Here is a 15413-nt window from a genome sequence, read left to right on the forward strand (position 1 = left end):
AAATTTTGTCACTAAAGGAGTAATCAATAGATATAATCATTGTTCCTCAGCTCATTATTAAGAAAATATCTTTAAATACTTAAGTCAAAATTTATATTTTGTATCATTGAATAATGAGGAAATGGAAGCTGGAATATTAACAAGAATATTTTTTATTTATTTGGCAATAGTATTTAATGTATGTTACAGATTTTTTTTCTGATATTTATTTGATATTTATTTTGATAATTTACTATTAAATAGTGTGCATGACAATAACAGAGGATTGTACAATGGGCAATAATTCAAAAACTTTATAATTCAATAAAATCAGATGCTAAACACTAAGGTTTTATCAATGAGTTAAACAAATACTTCTGACTAAAGTTTAAAAAGTAATACCAATTTGTAAAACTTTTAGCAGGTAGAGATAAAGTAAAATCAACAGAAAAACATTATGAGATAATAATAAAAAGTAACCTTTCCACAAATATACAGAAAAATATAAATATACTTAGTTTTGTAAGAAAAATTTTTGTGTCATGTCTGTATATATAGCTTTTTATTATAGCTACAAATTTTAATTATTTAAATAATCTAGATAAAAACTACAAAATATGTTGGATAAAGTATACAGCTCTACATTTACACCACAATATTATGTCCTCCTATTTTAATTTAGCAGCTTGCATTCAGTAAATCAAGCAAAAATAAATTTGTACTGTTAACACAACAGCACAAAATAACAGAAAGCACATATCTTTTGCAATTAAGAAAATAATGATTTTTTTTCCTGCCACACAGGTAAATAATAGTGTTTAACGAACCCAAGCAATCCTTAGTAAAATTTCATTATCAAAAGAAAACATACCGATCAAGTGTGGCATTCTCATGACTTCGCAGCTTCTCCATAACAGGTTGAATTCCCAGCATTAGGAACTCATACCTTAAGTGCAAACGAAACTCTAAATGGTCTTCACCAGGACCATAATTAATTATGGCATTAATGAAGGACATTATTGCTGTCTTTAAACTAACTTCATCATGATACATTCCAGTGCTGCGATCCAAATCATTTACAATGGTCTAGAAAAAGATATATATACATATATACTTTCATAAATACATAAAGACAAAAACTTCATATTTTGTACAATCAAACATTTTTGCAGAAAAATAAATCATGCATATTAGATTTATGATCAGAAAATATCATGTTTTGCAAAAGATAACACTTCTGTAGAAAAAGCATGCATATTAAATTATGATTAACCGTATGCATATTAAATTAATAATTAAACAACATAAAATTCAGATTTTTATTGCAGATTATTAAAATATGAACTACATAAATAAGCAAAATTTTGTTGTATATTTCAAATCATATCTACAAACAGAAGTAAAAAATCTGTCTAAAATTTATAAGGACTTTCTTTTTGGAAGTAATGAAAGAATGGAAAAGATATAAGAGTTTTAAAAGTATTGTTAGGCTTTAAATAATTTATTTAAATGAGGCTTTTTGGTTATATGTAGCAAATTAGCAATGCAAATATGATGTCCATATAAACAAAAGGAAGTTTCAACTTGTGTAATTTTCCTAATACAGGAAACAATGCATGGAATCTAAAGATACACTACAACGAATTTGATATTTTATTGTATAACTACATTTTAAGACATATACAGAATGTTTTTCTTACCTGAAATCGTGTTCTTTCAGCAGCAAACTTTTGGAAATGCAATATTGATTCCAAAACTTTTTTATGGCCACCAGGTACCAAACACATTGCTCCCAAAATTTCAAGTACTGCTGTTTTTGTTTTTGTATTTTCGGTGCTTAAGCTCTGAGCAATTGTACTTATAGCAGTTGGGTGAGCAAGTACATGAGCACGCCCATTCTATAAATAAAAATTAGAAGTTTACACAAGCTAAACAGACAAATATTTTTTTCATAAGAAAGAATATGTATATCTTGATATAAATTTTTGCTTTAAAGTGTCTAAAAAGTATGAAAACTTAATCCAGCACTTAAAAGAATAAAGTAAGGGAATTCAAGCAAAATTAATTTCATAAAAACACAAACCATATTCTACCAAAAAAAAAAAAGAAAAGAAAAATGCAACAAATAAATGGAAGCACAAATGTACTGTTTGCTATTGAGAAAGTTTGAAGGAAATTTCCTTGCATTACATTAAATTGGATCTGCATTGATTATTTTCTCTCAAACAAGATACTGTTCTTTTTTTAAATAAAATGAAAGTATGTTGAAAAATTTGTTACTTCAGATGTTTGGTTCTGAGATGTGACAGATAATTCAGTGCTAACTGAGCCATTGAGAGCAAAAGTGATGTAACTCAATTAAACAATACTTTGAGTAATTGAAAGGTTTTGTAGAAATGCTGTAAAAATAGAGTACTTATCAAATTTAATTCGTACTGCATGATGCATGAAATAAAAAATGATTAAAACTAATTTATGATGGAGTAAAACAAATTATCAAAAAATTGACCAACAACCACTTTCGATCTCAATGGATCAATTGCAAATTTATGTCAATACTTTATGTCAGTTTGAATTAAATAAGTAAATGAATAAAATAAAACAATCAAAACACACACATGTATATGTATAAAGCAAAAGGCAACACTTACTGAGTTATTCATCAATGCCTTTACACAACCAATAAGAGACGTATGTATTGGACTCTCCGCTGTATTGTAATCCATGCTTAATAAAAAATTTAAAATTCCAGAAAGGCCATCTTGCTCAAGAAATCGCATTACAAAGCTATGATACAATTCAGATAATTAGTATCAAAATTTAAGAAAACCATACTTTTCTAAATAAAGCATTTTTATGTAATTGAATATTAACATCACAGAATAAAATATAGTGATACACATTTTGCAAACTCTGAAGAACTGATCTTCAACTTAGAATTGATCTACAACCTAAGTTCAGGAGTTGTACCTAAACTACTACCTGCTGAGTATGTTCCCATTACAATAAATAAAAATTCTTGTAAGCATAGCTAAATATATGCTTCCACTTTACTACATCTATTTACTAAATTTAATGCAGTAAAGTAGAAAATATTTTTAAAAAATAATAAATTCAAAATAAGGACATGATGTAACCAAACTGCAATTATTTGTTTCCAGAATGCCTGATAATTGCATGTTCTTATAAAAACCAAGCCAGAGTACCAGAATACATTTTAACACTAAAATCATTATACTGAAGAAATTATTTTAGGAGTATTAATTTTGACTGATTATAAGAGAAAACATTTTCAGTGATAAATGGATGTCCCTGAATATAGATACCCTTATGAGGTTCAGACGTTTTAATTTTTATTATTCATAAAATTATTTCTCATAAAGGTGTATGTCATCACTCATGTAAAAGTATTTGAATTAATTTATATATCATGGGAAACAAAGTAAAAATTTTTTAATTTTGCCCAAAACATTATTATGATGAAGCAATAACTTGTACAAGGCTAAGTACTTTCCTCTTTGGCTTTTTCAACTCTTTAAACTTAACCCTTGTTCTCACCTATTCTGCATACATATTAATATTTAATGATTTCAAAGCTCATTTGGAGCAGTGCGATCTAAATTGAAAAGCTTTTAAAAAAAATGTACACAAAAATAAACTAACTTCATGCTTAATTTCTTAGAATTAGAAAGCCTACTTCCAAAACATTTGTACATCACATTTCTACTTAAAAGCTATTATTATATTGCGAATAAAAAGAGATTTTAATTATTTACCTTGCAAAGAAACTTAATAAACAGTTGAAATAACAGATATCTGATTCTTGTAAAGGATGCAGAAAGATGGTGCGAAGGACATATTTTTCATCAACGAAAATCATAAATTTCATAAATAACGAGCTGATGTGTGCATCACATGACTTCCTTTTACGCCAATTTAATGATAGTAGTAGTCCCTTGGAGTAAGCAAAGATACAATTTAAATATTTTTGCCCCAAGTTTGTTGCGAACTGAAGCAAAAAAACTTTATACAGACTACCCCATATTGGACATATTAATGTTATTCAATGGTTAACTCTCTACCAATAATGGCCAATATGAAACCAAATTAAAAAAAAAAAAAAAACGCCAAATTTTTTGTTGCCAAGTTGGCGAAGAAACTTGGCGACATGTTGCCAAGAGTTTGCCAAATTATAACACCACTTGAGTTTACATTGATATTAACAATGATTTCCCATAAAAAGGTGTAAAAACCCTCTTAGAAACATCTGAATGCAACCAAAAGGGGGAGGTGCACAACTAGAACCCACTAGGAGTCTAAGTACCAAATTTCAACTTTATAGGACATACTGCTTTCGCGTTATGCGAGATACATAAGCACTAGACACACATATGTAGACACATACATGTACATAGACATCACAAGAAAACTCGTTGTAATTAACTCGGGGATTGCCAAAATGGATATTTGGGGTGCCTATACATTCTTAGACACATATCCACAAGTGGTTGGGTTGAAAAAAAACTCAATATTCATTCGGGGGCGAACAAATTGGAAATTAAGGCCTTTTTTGGGTCAAAATTTTTTGGTAAATACAATACTTCCTTTACTCCGTAAAAGGAAGTAAAAAGGAAATGATAGATGCAATAGGTGTGGGTTGGAAGAAATGTTTTCTTTTATAGATATACTCAGTATCACAACCATAATATATTTTATAAAAACCTGAAAACAGTGACCAATGTCTAACAAAGGGACTTTTAGTGGAAAATGTGACCACTGTTGACCCTGCAAGTAACTCTGGCAGAAAAAGAAAAAAAACCTTATGCTGTGTAACTGAAATTGGCTCAGCGAATAAAATTAGCAACAGAAGATAATTTTGCATATGCTTGTGAATCTGTATAAAAAAAACTTTAGGGGAATTACTTTTGTACACTAAGTATCACCGATGGCAAACGGGCCACCTTGAAAAATGATTTTAGGCATTTTAAATACCATGAACAATGTTTCAAAATAAGAAGCAGCATAATGAAAGGGCAACATGGTGCTGTTCTTGCCAAAAAAAAAAAAAAAAAACTTTGAGTTTACAACTACATTCTAAAAACACAAAAATTAATTCCAGTTCTTCTATGTACAACATAAAAGCAAAATTACCTGTTTGGCTGTGTTCTTAAAGCTGTTTTCAAGTTGTCCAAAAGTTTTGCACGTGCAAAAATTTCTTCTTCTTCTCGAGGAAAAAGGAGCTGAAACAAATAAAGAGTTGATGAAACAGCAATAATGTTAATGCTCATTCAAATATAATAAAAGCAATGTTATTTCATTGATGATTAGACAAGACATGGTCTATATTCTCTTCTTTTGCATAATTAAAGCAATAAAAAAAAATCAACAGAACAACAATTTATTCAGTGATTTTTCCTCAAATTGATTTTTATTTGAAAGCAATGGTGAATTTAAGCCATAACATTAGAAAGAAAGTTCTGCACATGCTTCTATACTACTGAACATAAAAAAGAGTGGTGAAACTGACCTTAGTTTGATTGTTTTATAGAAATATTATAATGTCTCCCACTAAAACTCTTAGAAAAATTATGTATCTATAAGCACATTAATTCCAAAAAATATTTTATTGCAACAATGCTATTCGATTTTATGACCATTCTAAGCAGTCCCCGAAAGTTTGCAAAATCAAGTGTTGACTGTGTATTTTCAATAGAGTCTAAAACAATTAACCTAAGCAGGGACTATTTACATTGAAAATCTGCTACCAAAATAAAAATGTATCTTTTTTCATAAGTAGTAAATTACTACTCCAGAACTTGAAAAAAAAAAAAAAAACTATAAATTGGTCGTCTATGAATGGAATAGTAAACTGTAAACACTTGTAATCATTTTAAATAGGATAAACAAATTTAAATTGGCACCAGATTGGGAACTGATGCACAAGCAGTCCAATCGAGACTAAAGCCAGTTGGTCATCTGAATTTCTAGTCATAATCATGATATTTAGGCATACTACTTCCAGTTACATCTTATTTATTTGCATATAGTTTTTGAATTAAAAACATGAAAGAAAGGAAAATTATGAGATTACCATTGCCATTGAAGTAACTTTTTCAATATAATAGTCTGGATAATGTGTAGTTGGTTCATCTTGCTCCTATTGAATAAAATTGAGAATATACATAACGAACATAACAAAGTTACAATAAAAAATAAAACAAGTATCATGTTCATTCAGTTCTTGAAAAATAATATAACATCACTCATATATAGCAGGAAGTTCATTCTAATTAGTTTTCCTTTCCATAGACAAGTATTAATTTGTTTCCATTTGTTTTAAGTCCCACAGCATGCAGAGATCTGGCCAGAGGATATTTGGGTTCGTTAACAGACCCTTCACAAAAATCGGATCAACCAAATGAACCTTTCACAAAATCCTGATCAACGAAATTGAACCAACCCTTCACAAAATTCTGCTAAACAAAAACGGATCGTTCACAAATTGTTTATTGAAAGAGTAAATCTGAAAGCAAAATAACGCATATTTCCGCATATAAAACCGATAATTTTTGGAATCTTTTTTAAAGTCAAATTAGAAGGATCAGCTTATACAAAATCTGCTAATTTTGCAAAGAAAAAAAAATCCACACTCTTGTGATGCTCCTGCAAGCGATAAATACAGTCGGACCTCCATATATCGAAGTAGCAAATTGCCGGAAAAAAATTCGATATATTGAAATTTTGATATATAGAAACGATGTTATTTTATCATAAAAATCTCCTAAAACATTAAAATTAAAGCTAATTTTCGTGCATGAAACCCAATTTCTAATTTATACGAGCATTGGATTAAACGAAAGTTAATAACTGAAAAATTAACAGAAATTACATTTTTGGACCTTCATACATCTTCATTCTTCGGCAGTTCAACTTGATTCGCAACATAGGGGATTTCCGTATTGACAATGTAATCGAGAGAAAAGTAAAAAATCAATCTACTTAACTTGGATGATTTTTACTGAAGCTAAAAAGACTAGAAATGATAATAAACAGACAAAAAGGATAACTTGAAACTGATTTTACAGTGTTACTGGTTACAACTAAGATTTGAAATAAACTTGAGGGAATTTAAGAACTCCAGAACGGAACAACGACCTATCTGCACACCCCTCAAACCCAGATTTCTTATGAGTTTCTTAGCAACCTTTAGTAAACATAATTTTCTCCCCTAACCTTTATTTTTCATGAGACAAACAGTCTAATGAGGGAAAAAAATCTACGAATGTCTCGAAAAAATTTTCGGTATATGGAGATTTTTTCGATATGTAGAAACAATTTTTCTATGTAATGAACATTGAAATTTGCTAGGATTTCAATATATAGAAAATTTCGATACATGGAAGTTCGATATATGGAGGCTCGACTGTAATTGCTAATGCCAAATAAATATAACGTTTGTCGTTTGTTTCTTGGAAAGAAATTAACAGCTGAAAATAAGTTTGGTTTTAAATAATTTTGTCTGTTTGTTTTAACACAGCTAATTAGCAGCAGTGTTGTTGTAAACTTTTCTGAAAAGGTGTTGGTAAGCACTTTTCTCTCCCCTCCTCATCAGAGCCGGCCTTAGAGCATGTGGGGCCCGATTGGAGAATCCTGGCGGGGCCCTTTAGAGAATGATTGTACAGATTTAAGAAGTGCGCTTCGATTTTTCCGAGGCGGTAAGGATTCAAAATTGTACGCATCACAATTATCAGTCTGCCTTCAAATTTCTACATCATGTTTGATTTTTACTTATTTTTTCCTTAAGAAATGAATGAATGAATGCCCAAGCAATAAGTGTGAACTTTAAGAACATTAGATAAGTAGCTCTGTCTTTTTGCCCAATTATAGGCGGTTGCATGAAAAAAATGTGTGTGGGGGGGGGGGGATTGTAAAATCGGACTATATTACGCGATTTTAACATGACTGATTAAATGACCTCCAAAAAAAGTTAAATATGTCCTCCAAAATCGGGACAGATGTCCACCGTATAGACTGCCGTCTTCTAATTCAAAGTTTGATTAATCATAAAATAGCAAGAGAAGAGTAAATTTAGTTGTAATTTTTAGTTCTCTTATTTTTGTGAAATAAATCAATCCCCCCAGTAAAAAATCATTTTCTTGTCGATCATTATTGTTTCTCTGAAAAGTGAGAGAGCAAGCTCCTTCACTCTTAGAAGTGAGCGAGCGGTTGCCCCCAACCCCTACGCGCGGCCTATGTGCATAATTTATAGCTTCGACGAAAAAGCAAAATGCACCAAAATTTATCAGTTCTAAAAAAATTTTTAGACTGTCTTTGGGGTATCAGTAGTAGAACAGAGTTGCAGGGAACCGGGAGGCTTTTCTCGGAAATTTTTCGAAATTGTAGTTTAAAAAAGCAGTTGTGGGATGGATTTTAGATGGGGGAGGGGGGGTTAGAGGTCAGATAAACTGCCCACGCTCCTCAGAAGAGTCTTCTAAAAGCCGACGTTTGAAATCGCAAATTTCAGCATTTTTTTGTAAAATTATGGGAAAGGGAGACAGGTTCCCTGCCATCCGAATTATTTTTAAAATTTAACAGACATGTGTCCCAAACACGATGAAAAATACTGAAACTGCATGGCTGTGTGAACTAACACAACACTGTTAGTATATCTTACTACAGCTGAAAGCTCTCCCATGTATTTTTATATCTACATAACAGATTATTTTAATTGGATGCATGAAATTAACTGGATTGTGTTGAATTTAACTTCCAATTCTCCTTCTTTTTTTTCGGCCTATAGTATCTTGTTCTCTCAAAAAGTACTGAATTCAGTAAAAATACAGAAAAATCACATGTCTGATTTAAGATAAGTTTAGGCTAATTTTAGTACTAATAGGGAATTGGGGGCTCCTCTCGGAAAAATTTTCCGAAATTTTAGTCCCTGTTAGAGGTGATGTTTTATGAAGATTGAGATGAATGGGAATTTGGTGATCTCCTGCGGAAAACTTTCAGAATCAAAGGCTTTAAGGCGCAATTTTAGACTATCGTTGGTGACGTTAAGGGGATTCGGTGACTCTTCAAAAAATTTTTTTGATACTCAGTGTTAAATTCAGTTTAATAGTCAGTGTTAAATGACAGAGGAAAACTGAGGAGATTCCCTTCTGATTTTTTATCGAAACTTAAATCAATTTTATGCTATCCATCGGCAGGATGGGTTCGAGGGTTTCCTCGTTGTAGTATTTTCAAAAAGGGAAATTTTAAGCTACTGTGCTGATGCTAAAGAAATTACTCAATAATTAGAAAAGGGGGTTCAAAGACCTTCCTATGGAAATTTTAATCTTAAAAGCACTGTTTTGGGCTACCTTTGCTGACGTTAGAAGAAAAGGGTAGTGAAATTTATGAACCTTCCTTCCTTGGAAATGTTTTAAAATTGAAAACTTAATGATGTAATTTTTGTCAATTTTTGTGATAAAGTTGAGGTAAGAAGGTTTAAATAGCCTCCTCCGAATTTTTTTTTTTTGAAATTGATGTTTTAAAAAAGCATTTTCGGTTGCGTTAGAAGATATGTCAGGGTTTGGTGGCTGCCCCAGGATTTTTTTCTGGCATTGAAGATTTAAAAACCGAACTAAATTTCAGGCTATATGTATAAATGTTGGGAGAGGAATGGAAGCTATACAGGCAATTTGTGTTCTTTGGAATTCTTATGGAGATGTTTTCTGCGCGTATCAAGCACACAGGTTTATTAAATATGCAATTATTTATTTTTCTGAATTGCACCTACGTTAGTGATAATTGTATATCAGAGAAATTGTCACATTGCTGCTGAGTTTTAGCATTTTTTATCAAATCAAATACAGTAATATATATATATATATATATATATATATATATATATATATATATATATATATATATATATATATATATATGGATTAAATGAAATACATAGCTTTGGAAATTTTGGGGTCTCGGGGGCAATTACCGAATTGCCAATGTGATAGCAAGATCCTGGGATAGGTGCCCTTGACCCTTATGTTATTGCTCACCGTATAAATTGCTGTTAATCATACTACCTAAGTTCCTTTCTTTTGGCCGGAAGTTATTGGGTGCAGTGGGTACGGCTTTGGGTACGGATTTGAAAATGTTCAACTGGCTATATGTTTAAATTTTTTGGAAATATATTTTGCTAACTTTGATAGGGATGCTAAAAGCTTCTGGAAACTCCCCCTTTTCCTTAAATTAATTCCATATTATAATCAACATCAGTTAAGTTCATTTGAACTTTTTATTTCATTTTTTTTCTCATTTATTTTCGTGAGAAAATAAAAAGATTTTGTTAAAGCGGGGCCCCTGCTGGTGCGGGGCCCAATTGGGCTCTTTTGCTCTAATCGGCTTAAAGCCGAGTGTGCCGTTCATGACTTAATAAACAATTATATCAGCGAAATGAACTTGGAACTGCAAAGGGATAGTGAGGGTGGGGGAAAAATATGATCGCTTCAGATAGGATTACCAATTTCAAAATTATCGCCACTTAGCATCTGGCGTAGAACCTTTATAATGACTCGATTAGAAAATATTCTCATCATTTTACTAGCTTGTCAATATCTGCGTTTTTACGGTGCAGTGCAATGTTTAGCTGTTTTTTTTTTGAGAAAATTATATGGGTTTGATTTTTCGATGCTAACAAGGATGATTAACTTTAAATAAACTCTTTTACTTAACTTTTTTTTTCTTTAGATGTCTACATTTTGAAAAATGCAATCTTTTAACATCCGATATGAGAATCATATTTGTTCTTTTTTCAAGTTAACTTTGCTTCATTAGGATGTAAATAAATGAAAAGTCTCTTTATTTTTGTTAAAATGCTCATTTCAAGTTTTTAAAGCAAAATTCCATTTTCATTTACAAGTCAAAAATTAAAATGCTGAATCGATGGTTTAATTTTTTTTTTGTTTCAACTGTGTCCACAGATATTAATGATATGTTTATCATAGGACTCTAAAATGCACTTTTAAAATAATCTCATCAAAAATATTTCTTTTACAAGCTGTTTTTATACTTTTGATGCCTTTACTTTGAGAATTGCGATCTGTTTGCATCCGCTATGGGAATCCGATTTTTCGAATTTTTGATGTTAAGTACGCTTTGTTAAGAGGTAAACAAATAAAATCTCTTCATATTTTTGTTAAAATCACGTTATTCATAAGTTTTAAACCAAATTCTGTGTTTTTAAGAGTGTCATGGGTCAAAAAGGTAAATGCAGAACCATTGTCTGATTATTTTTTTTTTGTTACAAATATTTTAAATACTGTACAGAAATATTTCTAGCATAATTTAACATAATGTAGAATGGTTGATAAATATTGATACTTGAGAGAGCGATGCCCTCGCCCCCCCCCCTCCCCAGAATGATATTCACAACATAGAAGAGGAAAGCATTCAACTTTAAGTTTAATTGATGCAGTTTGTGCCAACTCTAATTTCTGAAACTTCTTTTTAACAAAAAAAAATTGAAATTATTTGATTTTTTACAAAATTAATTCATTTTTCACAAAATTAATTCATTTTTCACAAAATTAATTCATTTTTCACAAAATTATTTGATTTTTCACAAAAATGGACCCTATGAAAAATCATGGACAAACCCCTGTTATGTGTTTTCAGTCAAGAGGAAAAAAACAAAATTGGTAAAACCGGTCCTCACCAAGTTCCTCCCATTAACTTATCAGTGATATTTTAGCCCAAATTTCAATTAGTATTTTAATTTTTTTGTGAATAATATAAAAACAAAAACATTGATGCTGACAAAGGAACAAACCATAAAAACTATTCAAATGAAAAATATCTTCAATATATTAAAATTTCTGAAGTTAATATTAGCATTTAGCCTACACATTAATTCTGGAACTGACAGACAATTGGAGGGTTTAGTTAGAACTTTGTGTTATACAATTTTACAATTAAATATTATACCGTAAAAGAAAAAAAAACCTTTAAAACAATGCAAAAGTTCAAATTTCACTCTTATTTGCTATGTATTTTTTTAATATAAATTATGCAAGTCTAATAAAACAATGAAAAGTGTCAAAAAGTTGAGCTTGTGGTTAAGTATAATATATTGTGTTTATATAGTTATATTTATGTCAACTAACCTGGAATATGAAGGAGATAAGTTGATAAACAGGAGATAATAATCAATCATAGAAATTGAGAAACATGAAGTATGAAATAGAAGTAAAGAAATATAAGTTGGAACAAATTGTAAAAACTAAAGAAATATTGAATAATTAGAATAATAAAAGTATTAAAAAATGCTTCATTAAAAAATCATTTTTAAACTTACTTACATGTAATTACTCCTAGTTAAAACCAATCCTTTCAAATTAGAGTCAAAAGAACTTTTTTAGCTTTCAGCATGACAATCATACACCGGATTTTTAAAAACATGTAAATTTAGAAAATCTTCAGTAAAAAAGAGAACTAAAGAAACAAAATTGAGAAAGAGAACCTCTAATTAAAAATATAAATTAATTACTGTTTCGAGAAATTTACATAGGAAGTGAATTCTTGTAATTTTATGAGAGTAAAGAAACATTTAAACATTCATTATAAAACTTTATAAATTATGCATCTGCGAAGAATAACAGGAATGTCAAATTTAAATTCAATACCAATTTCTTGCTGAGATATAGCTGCCATTTCTTTTCAGATGGGAGATTAAACATAACTTCTTTCTTTGAAGCAGTCAAATCAAGTTCTTCCTGAGAAAATAACATCAAAAATAATATTAGTATCTAAAAATTAAATAACATCAAGAAAAATATAACTAATAATTTCAAAAGAAAAATCAACACAAAAATAAGAGGTAGGAGAGCAAAATTATTTTGAATTCAAATACAAAAATGCATGGGAAATTAGTACATAATTTAAATTTAAATATTAATATACATACTACTAATTCAGCAAATTTGGAATTAAGTTCTTCTTCATCGGGCATGGGCTGCGTAGGGGTTAAAGGATGGGGTTGCAAATTTATGATGCCTCCATTTTCTACAACATGGTAAGTTATTTCAGGTGGTTCATTGCTGCCAAAGCAGCCACAGAATCCTTTTCCTCTTCTTTGAGGAGGCATGGTTTGGGGCATTGATGACGGCACAGTCACAAGCACTTGCTGAAAATAAAGGAAACATATAAATAAATGCACACACATACATACATAAAACCAAACTCTGTGGCATGACAGCTCGTGAGGGCAAGGCCTACTGTGCCCAACTCAGTTTTCCTGACCAGGGGCTCTGGGGTACGAGGCAGATGTTCAGGTGAGGTGGTCAGTCTAACGCTGAACCTCCAGTGTTTGATTCCCAAGTACACTTGGTACTCATTTTATCGACCCACTGAAGGGATGAATGGCTGAGTCAGTCATTCCCAACCCGGGATTAGAACACGAGCCTGCGCCACTGGACTTCAAAAACATATATATATATATATATATATATAGAGAGAGAGAGAGAGAGAGAGAGAGAGTGGGAAGATTGATGGGATGGATAAAATCATAGATTCATTCAAAATTGACAATAGAAAGCATGTAAGTTCAAATATGAACTGTAAAAGCAATTTATACTTTAATTCAACATTGCATCAAAAGAAAAAAAAAAGACCTGTACTTAGATACAGCATTTATATCATATCTCACTTTAGCATTTCTGATTTCCTTGTTATCAGGGCTCATTTGAAGGACTGTACTAACGAAATTAAATTACTTGGTTTTTACTAAGTACAATTGTGAAGCTTTCATTGATCTTTGATGTGGACTAAACTTGTTTTATGACAGGAATAAAACTATTTGTGCAAATTACTCAGCCATTATTCCCTAACTTTAATCTTTATGACAAAAGCACTCATACTTGCACATTAAAAATATAGGATTTTTAGAACCTAACCTGAAAAGTAATTTAAATTCTAAAATGAGACTATAAACAAAGTCACTAAAAATGGAGTCATCTAACGTACAAGTAAATGATACATGTACCATTAAAAGTTCTACTTGAACAATTTTTGAAAAATATGAGGCAAGAATTGATACTCTAAGGTCACAATGAATTGAAACCATTTCTCCTTTTCTTTTTGCTAAAAATAGGTGCCCAAAACTGCACTTAGATGACAAAAAATGGTAGTCTTTATGCTAAACGTCATATTGCTGTACACTTCATACATCGCTGTTGATTTTAAACATCATAGTAAACAACTGTACCAAATGAATAAATAGCAACAAAGCAAAAGTAGTAAATAACAAAAATAAATCAAAAATAAGCAATTGAATAGCGAACTCGTGTTTCAAGGGTTCATTTTTGAATGCAACGAAGTCTGAGATTAGATGTAAAGTCATCCGAGAAAAGTCCTATTTCACTGTAATTTTCTATACAATCAGCAGTTTTTGAGGGACCCCTGAGGCAGGGGCCTAGGCTGGGCCTAATGGTAAATCAAGCCCATAATATAAAAGCCATAAGAAAACATTTTAGCAACATTTCATGCATACCGTCTTCAACAAAGTATTTTCTTAAAATCTTCAACCAGTAAGGAATTCCCTCTCTTCCAGTTTTTAATGAAAAAATTTTGGACGAAAACATTTTTTTAATTGGGTTTTAATTACAAAAATAATGCACAGACGAGTCAAACAGTACAGTATGTTGTTTTAAAAAGAATAATGTTTACAAACGATGTTAGTAAACGACAATCAAATATCAAATTTTAGACCGCCACATTTCTTCAAACATTAGGTAGAAAACATGGCGCCATCTATTGTGGAAATTTTAAAACGTCTTTAAAGCGAGGGCCCATTATGTGTTTTTCTATCTATATCGGATCGAAGAAATCACAACAGTGTGAATTCAATGCATTCTAATTCTATAAAGCACAAAAATTAACGGAGATTGAAAATATTTTTGTGTCTACTTTAAATGGAATATTTTTTTACGATTACGAATCGAAATATGATTGAAATTGCAACTTTGCATTTTGCAACTAATACAAGCTATAAAATTTGGAAAAAATGAATCATGCCTCTGATTGCATGAAGGGAAAAAACTTCACGTAGTCGGCAAAAGAGAGAGAGAAACAAGGGCGCCCATATGGGGGGGGGGGGGCAAGTGGGGGCCAGGGCCGTCGACAGGATTTATGGGCCCCTATGCAACTTTCTTCAGGGCCCCTAACTTTTTACTTGAATCTCCTCTTTCTTCGCTCTGCTTTTACATAAATATCCTAAATATTGTCAATGGGTCTAGGTCTAATAAAAAGGTTTTTTTGTTCTTTTTTTTAACTGAGGTTTTTTTTTCTCAATTAAAATTGCTTTGCTGTGCTTCTTCTTAATCAAACTTTGTAATGTTATTAAAAAGAGATTCTTGTATACAGGGCTGGATTTTGACTTGGTGGGCCAT

The 15413-nt window shown here is 30.9% G+C and overlaps 1 protein-coding gene across 1 annotated transcript in view; it reads right to left on the bottom strand.

Moving 5' to 3' along the window:
* The window catches only part of LOC129218484 (disheveled-associated activator of morphogenesis 1-like), a 58243-nt gene extending 45105 nt beyond the window's left edge, over positions 1-13138 (bottom strand). Inside the window, exons 1-7 of the mRNA XM_054852769.1 lie at positions 12932-13138; positions 12651-12740; positions 6071-6136; positions 5131-5219; positions 2631-2766; positions 1680-1877; positions 851-1065 (exon numbers count right to left, since the gene is read on the bottom strand). Of these exons, the coding sequence (XP_054708744.1) occupies positions 851-1065; positions 1680-1877; positions 2631-2766; positions 5131-5219; positions 6071-6136; positions 12651-12740; positions 12932-13123 (986 nt within the window). The 5' untranslated portion in view covers positions 13124-13138. The remainder of the gene's footprint in view (positions 1-850; positions 1066-1679; positions 1878-2630; positions 2767-5130; positions 5220-6070; positions 6137-12650; positions 12741-12931) is intronic.
* Between the last annotated feature and the right edge of the window lie 2275 nt (positions 13139-15413).

This window comes from Uloborus diversus, chromosome 3 (assembly GCF_026930045.1).
Source record: "Uloborus diversus isolate 005 chromosome 3, Udiv.v.3.1, whole genome shotgun sequence".
NCBI classification, from domain to species: domain Eukaryota; kingdom Metazoa; phylum Arthropoda; class Arachnida; order Araneae; family Uloboridae; genus Uloborus; species Uloborus diversus.